At 42.5% G+C, this 10,413-nt stretch overlaps 1 protein-coding gene across 1 annotated transcript in view; it reads left to right on the top strand.

The window, feature by feature from the left end:
* rhbg (Rh family B glycoprotein) overlaps positions 1-10,413 on the top strand; it is a 29,263-nt gene that overhangs the window by 18,051 nt on the left and 799 nt on the right. The window contains exon 10 of the mRNA XM_034873627.1: positions 3,699-3,707. Within this exon, the coding sequence (XP_034729518.1) occupies positions 3,699-3,707 (9 nt within the window). The remainder of the gene's footprint in view (positions 1-3,698; positions 3,708-10,413) is intronic.

Here is a 10,413-nt window from a genome sequence, read left to right as displayed (position 1 = left end):
CCCTTCCCATTTTAGTGATGGTACCTCGGCGTGAACGGGCGCCTCGGCCTTTTCCCAGGAACGAGGAGACAGGTGGACAGCTGTTTACTGAATAGGCGCTCGCACTGAAGAGCTTAATTGAGCTTCATAGGGCTAATTAAAATGCAGAGAAAAAAATAATCATGATTATGCTAATTATTCTATTGTCTAACGTGTCTTCCGGAGATGTGCTTGTTTGGCTTCATACCTGCAATATGTTGGAGGATCTGAAAAAGAAAGAAAAATTATCTATTTGCGAGTGTGTACCACAGCTATCATCACACTGGAGGAAATGCTAATTGTTTTAATTTCTTTTGCTTAAGATATATTCTGCCATGGGCTGGTTTAATGACTGCGTTATAACATCTAATTAAATGCTGCAGAACAAACGGTCTTTGAGTTTGACCTGAATTATCGCACAGGGAAGAGCTCAGATCAAGTTTAATGTGTAAAACAGAGAAAAAGATTTAAATCCAGGTTGTGCTTTAACGTCTATTGTTCAATGTGAAAGCAAAAAAAAAAATAGATATTGAACAATGTCTTCTTTATTTCAGGGAAATTAGATGTAGAAATGATTGTATAATATCTTTCTGGGATCCAAAACATTAAATCAGAACATGTTATAACATTTCATGACATTTATAGAAAAAACAAAACAAGAAACTTTAAGAAATATATATAGAAAAAAAATAATAACGAAACGATCAGAAAAAAACCACAAAAGATGTATCTAAAAGACTAAAATGACATTATGTTAACTGCGGCGATATTAATCAGTGACTTGATCACTTTTATTTTGAAATCTCGGCATCATTTCCAGTTTTTTCACATCTTTTTGTCATATTTCATCCTTACACGTTTGAGTTTTTATTGTCTTTTTGTGTGTGTGGCTAAGAGAAAATCTTTAATTGGATTCTATAAATTAAATGACAGTGACGTCAGTACTTCAACATCAACATGTGTGTGCACATGTTTTTAAGCATTGAAATAATTACACCCTTTATATACACAGGAATGTGTGAAATGATAGAAGTAATATTTGTTTGTAGTAAGAGATCAGACAAAATCCTAAAAATGCTCCCAGCCTTTGGTAAAATCCTGTCTATGTATGATTGACTATTGTATTTACACATGATTTACCACTTTCCTTCAGTAGAATATGAGAATTAAATACAATATTGTGCTCTTTTTTTTATTATTATATCCCTTTTCTTCTGTTTAATGTGGCCCTTGAGCAAGGCACGGCATGGGCATGGTGCTGCCGAGCGCCTGGGGCTCCGCGGGCTCGCACCAAGCAGCTGTAGCCTCCTGCGGCTCAGCCTGCAGCTCGTATGTGATGTAGTCCGTAACACGGCTCTGGAGGGGAACATAATGGGTTAATAGAGTCCCTCAGGACCTCCCGGGCCCCCTTGGGAGCCCTCAGCCCCGCGGATGCCGCAGTGGGCCGAGAGCGGGGGGGGGGGGGGGGGGGGGGGGGGGGGGGGGGGGGGGGGGGGGGGGGGGGGGGTGTATCCCCCCCCCCACGCTGACGGGACGTCTGAGCCGGAATTGATTCATAAACAAACAAAAAACATATTTTTTCGCTTTATTTGGAGATAATTGTGAGGAATGTCAGCTCAACCGGAGTAGATTATTACCTTTGAGATAAACCACAGGAAGCCCCCTAGAATCACTGATACACTGGAGGTTCGTTGACTAGATGTGATGGCATTCTTACTATTTGTGCAGAAAATGGGGCCTTCACTTACTGTACACGGGCATTAACTAATAGTGGAGTTTAGGATCAAGATGCATCCTGGATCCATTAAATAACTGGCCTTTAACAATAAAAATGTGCCTATCTCTATGGGAATTTAACATAGGGGGGTGTATACTTATGCCCCTGTATTTTAACATAGGGGGGTGTATACTTATGCCCCTGTATTTTAACATAGGGGGGTGTATACTTATGCCCCTGTATTTTAACATAGGGGGGTGTATACTTATGCCCCCTGTATTTTAACATAGGGGGGTGTATACTTATGCCCCTGTATTTTAACATAGGGGGTGTATACTTATGCCCCCTGTATTTTAACATAGGGGGGTGTATACTTATGCCCCCTGTATTTTAACATAGGGGGTGTATACTTATGCCCCCCTGTATTTTAACATAGGGGGGTGTATACTTATGCCCCTGTATTTTAACATAGGGGGGTGTATACTTATGCCCCTGTATTTTAACATAGGGGGGTGTATACTTATGCCCCTGTATTTTAACGAGGGGTTTTGAGGGGTATACAGCCCTCGGTCTTAGCCCTACCGAAATAGTTCGGAAATAGTTCATGCAACAGCAAATAGGTCCCGCGTTAACTCGCAAAAACGAGAGGAAGGGGTGAGATTAAGAATTGAGATTCAGCCTTAGCCTAGTCACCTGCACAAATAGAAAATACTCAACGTATGTGTGTTACCCGGTGTCGCTACAGTCCTCATGTCTGCTCCACGTCCATCGCTTTCCACCTTGCACTGTAACCATGACATGTTGACCTCCATTAGTTCTGATGGTGAGTGTTTGAATAGTCGACTGTTCTGTGTGCAAAACCCTCCCAAAATAAAAGTACAGTGTACCAAACTTCATGTACTTTGGAGACTTTATGACTTAACCTCTCTGCCTTCCTGTTATATAAGATACTCATCTGATTGCATTATTATTCCACGTGCTTCTGTTTTTTGCTGAGACACACTCTGAGTGGAAATTGGTATAAACATCAACCGTTTTGGTGGTGGTGCATCTGGAGGCGCACACTCATCAGAGTTAATTTAACGCTCGTTATAGTTTTTGAACATTCGCCCCCAAAACGCTGCATCGACTCTGCAATCAAGTCTGATTTGTTGTCACTGAAAAATATGGAAATGTGGAAATGTTGCTGTCTTGTTTGGGCTGCACGGGTCAATGTGCAGGAAACAGAACTTGAGATGTTGAATGGAGACTTCGAGCGACATATCGGGGTTCTGGATGTCAGATTTCTGTCCGTTTTATTTTTTTGGCGCCAGATTATAACCGAGCTGTGGGCCCTTTGTCCCTGGGGTTCATAGCTTGGACCTTATTGTCTATAAAGCAATTTGTAATACCCACCTGAATTACAAATTAGATATCAACACTGAGGAAATGTCCTCATCATTTTGAGGATATGGATGTTGTTGTTTTTTGCGTTATGCCCCTGTGTGCAACTTTCAATTTTCTAGGAAATCAGATGCATGTCAAAGTTCTGGCTGTGATTGTCAGATCTGAGTCAGTTTCATGCTTTTAGTTCCAGATTATATATAAGAGCTGGGATTGTGGGTCCTTTGCCACTGGGTTCCATAGGTTATACCTTATTGTCTTTTATTCAATCTTAGAGCAAATCAGAGTGACACAAATTCCTCCCACATGACTACAGATTCAATGTCCAACACTGAGGTAATGTCTCTTTACTTTGGGAATATAGATGGGGTTTTTGCAAGCAATTCCTGTGTTAAACGTGGGATTTTCTGGGAAATCGGATGCATTTTGTGGTCCCGGCTGTCAGAGTACAGTCCGTTTTATTCTCTGATCGTAGCCTCCACCCGCTGAGAGGTTGTGACTGACGCCAGCCAAGCAGGGCGATGATGAAGCATGGGCGTCGATGGGGGGGGAGGCTGACTAAACGCAGGAAGTTGTTTAGCTGGAGAGGGTTTCAGCCACTTGACTGAGGGGAAATTGCCTCCAGTGCTCGACGAGTGCTTGGGAGTGCTTCACTTGAGTTTCCTCCCTGGAAAACGGCTAGCCGTGTGAATGCCAAATCAACAAAAGAAGTGGCAGTGTTTATTTCGGGGCCTCTTTCATTCCTCGCCTGTGTTCAACAAATCCTGCGTGTGAAAGCGCCACGGCTGCCCCCCCCCACCCGCATGTCCTGCATGAACAAATCATGTAATTTATTCTATTTTACACACAACTCACATCTTGTCAAAAACACATGTATACGGAGCTGTGTAGAAAATGAATTTCAAGAGGTTTTGAATTTCTTCTGCATTGGGCTCATCATATTCACACAATGTGTGTGTGTGTGTGTGTGTGTGTGAGTTAGATTTCTATACTTTGTTGATGCCGTTACCCAATTAGCCTTTGAGGAAATTATTAGGGAAGGGGAGGGTGTGACAAAAAGGGGAGTTTTATGTAGTATTTGTAGGGTCTTTTTAATTTTTCTTACCTTTAATTTAAATTGTAATTCTGTCTCTTGAGCTGCAAAAAGCAGAGAAAAGGTTGTTCTCTTGCCATTTCAGTGTATTATAGAGTTTGGGCACCCGGATCAGTTGGTATATAAAAATTTAAATAGAGAGGTTTACTCCTTGATGACCTGCGACCCTTTGCCATGTGTCATCCCCCTCTCTCCCTTTTCATGTCTTCAGGTGTCAAAATAAAGGCAGAAAAGCCAAAAACATCAATTTAAGATCATTTAAGAATCAAAAAGACAAATTTTGAGATGTTAGGAAGAATGGTATTGTATTTTTCTTTCTACGTGAAGGTAAGAGCCTTTTTCTTTTGACAATGTGAGCCACAAGGTTCAGCTGCCCCCCCCCCCCCCCCCCCCCCCCCCCCACCAAGTTTTTTATCCAATCAAAGAAAGGTATTATGTGGTTAAATAAATAGGTGCTAACATGTGTTAAAAGTGACTTCCCTTACACCAACATTACACGTTTTGCAAGCCTCAAAGATTTCAGATAAAAACATCTTATCACAAATCCAAAGAAACATTAAGCCAACTTCTGCCACGTTCTTCTTTAATAAGCAGCTTATCCTCACACCTCATTCTGAGGGTCTCTATTACTTTAATTCCTCGAGGTCATTATATCGTTGATGCGTCTCGCTGTAATTCACACTTCTCTTTATCCGTCCTCAAACCGCACACTGGGCCTTTAATTCAGCCTAAAATGACTAAGCAAACCCAAGATGTAAGACCCTTTTGATAGAATAAGAAAAGCTTTTGCAATTAGGAAGATCTAAAGAAATCATATTCATGCACCAGCTGAGTCACCACTGTGACGGGGAAGGATCGCATTTAAGGCAGAATGAGGCGGCCTCTAATCCCGGCGGTCCTGCAAGGTCCCCCGGCTCAGCACCCGGCGCTAACAAGGCCTCCCACCGGACCCATTACAAGAGGAAAAACCAACAAAGACAGTTATTACACACTCCTTATGAAAGACACCAGGGGTGAAAGGGGGCAAGCTGGACACTACGGGAACAAAAGAGCACTGACCGAGGCCCCCCTCCAGCCCTCCACCCCTCCACCTCCTACCCTCCCACCCTCACACCCTTTCCTGGAGGCATTGTGGAGGTGCGTGACTCCAGAGGAGAGCAGAGGTCGGGGGCTCCATGGCCTGTTAATTGAGTGAGCCCATTGAGGGAGCATGTGGCTCAGCAGAGACCCACCGGGGGGACGAGTCAGTGCTGTGAAGGCAGGGGAGCGGCTAGGAAGTCACGCTAGGCTAGCTGGGGGGAGAGAGAGAGAGAGAGAGAGAGAGAGAGAGAGAGAGAGAGAGAGAGAGAGAGAGAGAGAGAGAGAGAGAGAGAGAGAGAGAGAGAGAGAGAGAGAGAGAGAGAGAGAGAGAGAGAGAGAGAGAGAGAGAGAGAGAGAGAGAGAGTGAGAGTGTGTGTAATAAAGAAATGAACTTTAAGCAACATGTTTTGGAGTCTTTTGAAGACAAAAACTGCCTTCACCGTCCCATACGTTCTTGAAAGCGTCCACATCCTGCATCTTTACATTGGATTCATGATCCAAAAGAGATGACATTGTGAATATTCCCTTCAACAGAGATGTCACCTACTGAATGTCTGATAATATACCCGGACATCACGATGACCCGACCAACCGCTTTGCTCACAAGTGAAAATGCCCATCAGACATTGGACCCACAAGACAAAATTGGCCTTTGTGCAGTAAGATTGTGCATAGTCCTGAATATTTGAAACATCTCAAATATTCTCACGAGAGGAAACTTATCTTACTTAACTTTTCTTAGCTTACCTGATAGCTTAGACACTGGTGCAAGTGCTTGCTTTTGCATATATCGTACCTTATACAACTACCATACCTATTTTATTCACCAAATCATACATACACAGACCTTAGTTTACCCCGTCTTCCAGCTATACTTGGCGTTTCCCTTTGCTGCAGCTATAAGTGGTTTCTGTTCTTCAGTTAATGTCTTGAATTCAGTGCATGACAGTTTGAAATTCAATCTGATCTTAAGCTCAGACTTCACCATTGCCCTTTTATCAGACCAAACATCCTCCATATGACTGAACACTCTTTCTAAATATGCATTATTATTATTATTACTACTTTCAACAGCTCAGTGGATTCGGTAGCCTTGATAAACAAATGGGCCCACTTTCTGTCTGAGGTAAGGTCTGTTGGAATGACTACTACCACACAGCTTCCACATCCCGGGCCAGTCTTTCCACTTAAACTTCCACCTGTGACCACTGGAGTGATCGTCCTCCATGAAGGCTGAGACAGCCAATGTGTGCAAGAACCTGGTCATTGAATTCAAAGTATCCTCAAGATATAGCACTGCATTCTGTCTACCAGGCTTCTGAACTGTTCCTGTTGTTGGGGTGAAAGGTTTCTCAGTATTTGTTATGCGTTGCTACCATAGAACTTGTCTGTGCGCCTTGCAATCAGCTGATCATCTGTTCATCACAGAGTAGACGTCAATCCCAGTAGCCTAGCACTGTCACTCTCAAGTCGTAGATGAACCAAATTCCTGCATCACATTGTGCATGAATGCCAGGACGCATTTAGCTGCAAAGTCCACATTTTCTTCATCATTAGCACCACACCCAAATGTCCAGAAGATACTTGGGCAGTCCTCCTTTCCCCATTGGATACAAAATAGGACTCTAAAGCTGGCCAACACTCCTAAAATCCTCCGTGTGAGGACATGCCTCAGAGTCTCTCTGTATTTTTCATTAGCAAATTCACAGAAGTCCTTCAGCAATTCCACTGTTTTAGCAGAACAGCTGATTTCCATGTACACCTTCAGCACAAAGGCCTCTGTTGGGATTTAAAATGTTATAAGTGCTTAAACATTGTGTGTGGTTTGCATTATACATTCAAGCTAAAAGGTAAAAGCATTATTTCAGCATAAATGAAGACATGTTGGTCATGCCTTAAGTTTGTTGTTATAAGTAGGCCTATATAGTTCATTGTTTGTTATATTAAGTTGTTTTGCAATACTTCTGTTTTATAATATAAGATGTTCTGCCACATTTTGTTATAATCCAGCTCTCCTAAATGTGTCAGAAGTAGAACTGATTGTTAGGGATGCTCCCCGAGTCTGGTTTCAGCCTTTTACCCCCACTGACTTTTTCCTAACTGAGAGTCATAAACCTTCAGTCACATTCCAACTGAAAAGATAACGAATAAGCACACACACACATCACTGTGGTCTAAAGACCCCCCCCCCTTTGTGAGATTATACTGGGGGTCCGAGAGCCAAAGAGTCAGACAAAGGAAGGGGAGAGCTGCGACAGCTTGATCCAGGTAACTTTGTCTCTAGGATATCCTATGTAATAAATGGATTCACATCAACATCTGAGATTTTGACTACTAATTGAATGAACCCTGAGCAGGATTTAGCTCCAACACCTCCACGTCACACCCTTCATCACTAAAGACACAATTAGCTGCTTTGACAGTGTTGTTTGTGATGCGACACTTGCAATTACCCTTTTACAATTCGTGGGTTAGCTTCTCTGAGTTTCTGAAAAGATGAGTTGTGCCGACCATAATTAACTGATGCGTTATCAGCACCATAGGCGGAGATCTGGCTGAGTCCAAGCCTGTTGTTCTTGGTAATAGATACTGTTTGTGTGAATATGGCTTCACTAGATTCACTGATTCAAAGTCTAACAATCCATACTTCACACCCTTGGGTGCACAGAAAGGCTGGACCGTGTAGGGAACAATTTTGTGTGCCCAGAATTGGAACTTTCAGAACATACACAGTGTACTTTCTGCAACTCTGATGCTAATCTTTGGTGCCAACACTTCATCATCAAGGCCTCACTTTTATTTCTGCCACAAGACATCTTAGTTGCAATATCAGAGTCACTGAATATTTTTGCACGGACTTTGTTCCCATAACTATGGACATTTTGGACACTATGATGGGTAGCGGTTAATTCGGCGACAGTCATTTTATCCTCTGAGCTTTTTTGGAATCATGAATGATGAAATTGCCTTGGTTTGTCTGGTTATTTCAACGTGACTCTGATGTATCTTTGATTTAGCATCCAAAGCAGTTTTGCCTTCATGTGCCAAACCAGAATTTTAACTGAGCACACAGAGCAGCTAGCATAGGGTGACCAGACGCCCCCGGTTTCTGGGGACAATCCCCAATTTTGGTGACCCGTCCCCGGCTGGATCTGTCCTCGGAAATGTCCCCGGTTTTCACCGTGACTGACGGACCCAAAATTCAAATGAAAGAAAGAAAACACTAACCAAACGGAGCCGATCGAGCAGCGCTGCTCAGAGCTCAGAGATGTTTTAGAAAGCCATATTTTGCGTTGCTAAAATCACTGATTATTTACATGGAGTCTGGTGCGTTTAACTAAATTTTTCGGACTTTTATGTTTTAAAAAAAAGCATCTTGATCTTTAACAGAAAGGTTGACCTCCTTAGAAATCCTTTCCATAATGTTGTCAGACACTTAGAATATTAATGTGAGTCTGTCAGGAGCAAAACGAGCACTTTTATGAACGTAAATACAAGCTGGACAATTATCCCGTTAACTTCCACTGTAGCTTGTTTCTCTGCTGCCGACTGCAGCGATCACGTTTCATACTGCATCAACGTCAAAGGAAAATCTTTCCTCAATAGTTTATATTGTATTCGATCCTCAGCTCTTGGTCTAGTGTTTTAAGTTTTACAAAAATTTAAAACGTGACGGGTTTTGGAGGTAAAAAAAAAACAAGTCAATGTGAGGTGTGGTCTTTGTTTTTGTTTTTGTTGTCTTTGTATTTATTTTTAGATGTATGGCTGTTGTTTTGTATAACCTGTGTGTTACATGCTGCTGCACAACAAATTGCCCCTCGGGGATAATAAAGACTCTTGAACCTTGAACCTTGAACCTATAAACGCTTCTGAGCTAAAAATGTCCCCCGGACTTTGTCTGAGAAATCCGGTCCCCTTTAAGCTACCATGAAGTGGGTTGCCGGGTGTTGGCTTTATCCATGTGGAGTAATTGTCATTTTCATCCAGCCATTATTAAAGTATGTGGAATTTTCTTTTCTACTGGCCTGTCAGTCTCTGTGGACACACCGTCATCGTCATCCTCCGTCTTGCCACGCATGTTAACGCTAACGAACAACGTTTACGTACAAGCTTCTTTACTGGTTCTCTAGCCAGGCCTAGTAGCTGCCAAGACAGACTAGATAGGCCACGGGACTACATCACAGCCCCTGCAGAGCCACACAAGAGACACCCACCGCTCTGTGAACAAAGCGGTCCACATTTCAAGTGGAGAGAAAGTAGTAAATTAAACGTGCAAATTCACGTAGCCTTTGGAAGACCGGTACAGTGGATACATTTCCCGGGACAAGTTATTAAAAAGGACAATCGCGGTGAAACCGGGACAGGTGGCAACCCGACCCTTTACAAAGAGACATGCTGCTGCTCATGTCCCAACAAAGACACTAAAAGTGAAGACATGAAGAGAGTGGAGAGTTTTTAAACTCTTCTGTTCCATTGGCAGAATGTAACCAAGCAACTCAAGTACTGTACTAAAGTACAAATGTTGAGGTACTTTTACTTTACTTGAGGTAGTTCTACACAGACTGGAATATGTCAACTTTCACGCAATACTTTTTCAAAAAAACACTTTAATTAGATTTTTCAAATACTATAAAGTTGAATAAGACGCCCCAAAATTAATGAAAGTAGAGATTTGTACTTGGCAAAGAGCGTTGGGTGGAATCAATCATGTTATTTTGGGGAATTAAAAAGAACATTGATATAGGACAACATGAAGACAACATGAGGACAACATGAAGACAACATGAAGACAACATGAAGACAATATGAGGACAACATGAGGACAACATGAAGACAACATGAAGACAACATGAGGGCAACATGGGGAGAACATGAGGATAACATGAAGACAACATGAAGACAACATGAAGACAACATGAGGGCAACATGGGGAGAACATGAGGATAACATGAAGACAACATGAGGGCAACATGAGGACAACATGGGGAGAACATGAGGATAACATGAAGACAACATGAGGGCAACACGAAGACAACATGAGGATAACATGAGGGCAACATGAGGGCAACATGAGGACAACATGAGGACAACATGAGGACAACATGAAGACAACATGAGGGCA

This window comes from Etheostoma cragini, chromosome 6 (assembly GCF_013103735.1).
Source record: "Etheostoma cragini isolate CJK2018 chromosome 6, CSU_Ecrag_1.0, whole genome shotgun sequence".
NCBI lineage: Eukaryota > Metazoa > Chordata > Actinopteri > Perciformes > Percidae > Etheostoma > Etheostoma cragini.
Note: the sequence above shows the minus strand (reverse complement) of the source record. Positions and strands in the feature narration are given on the sequence as shown.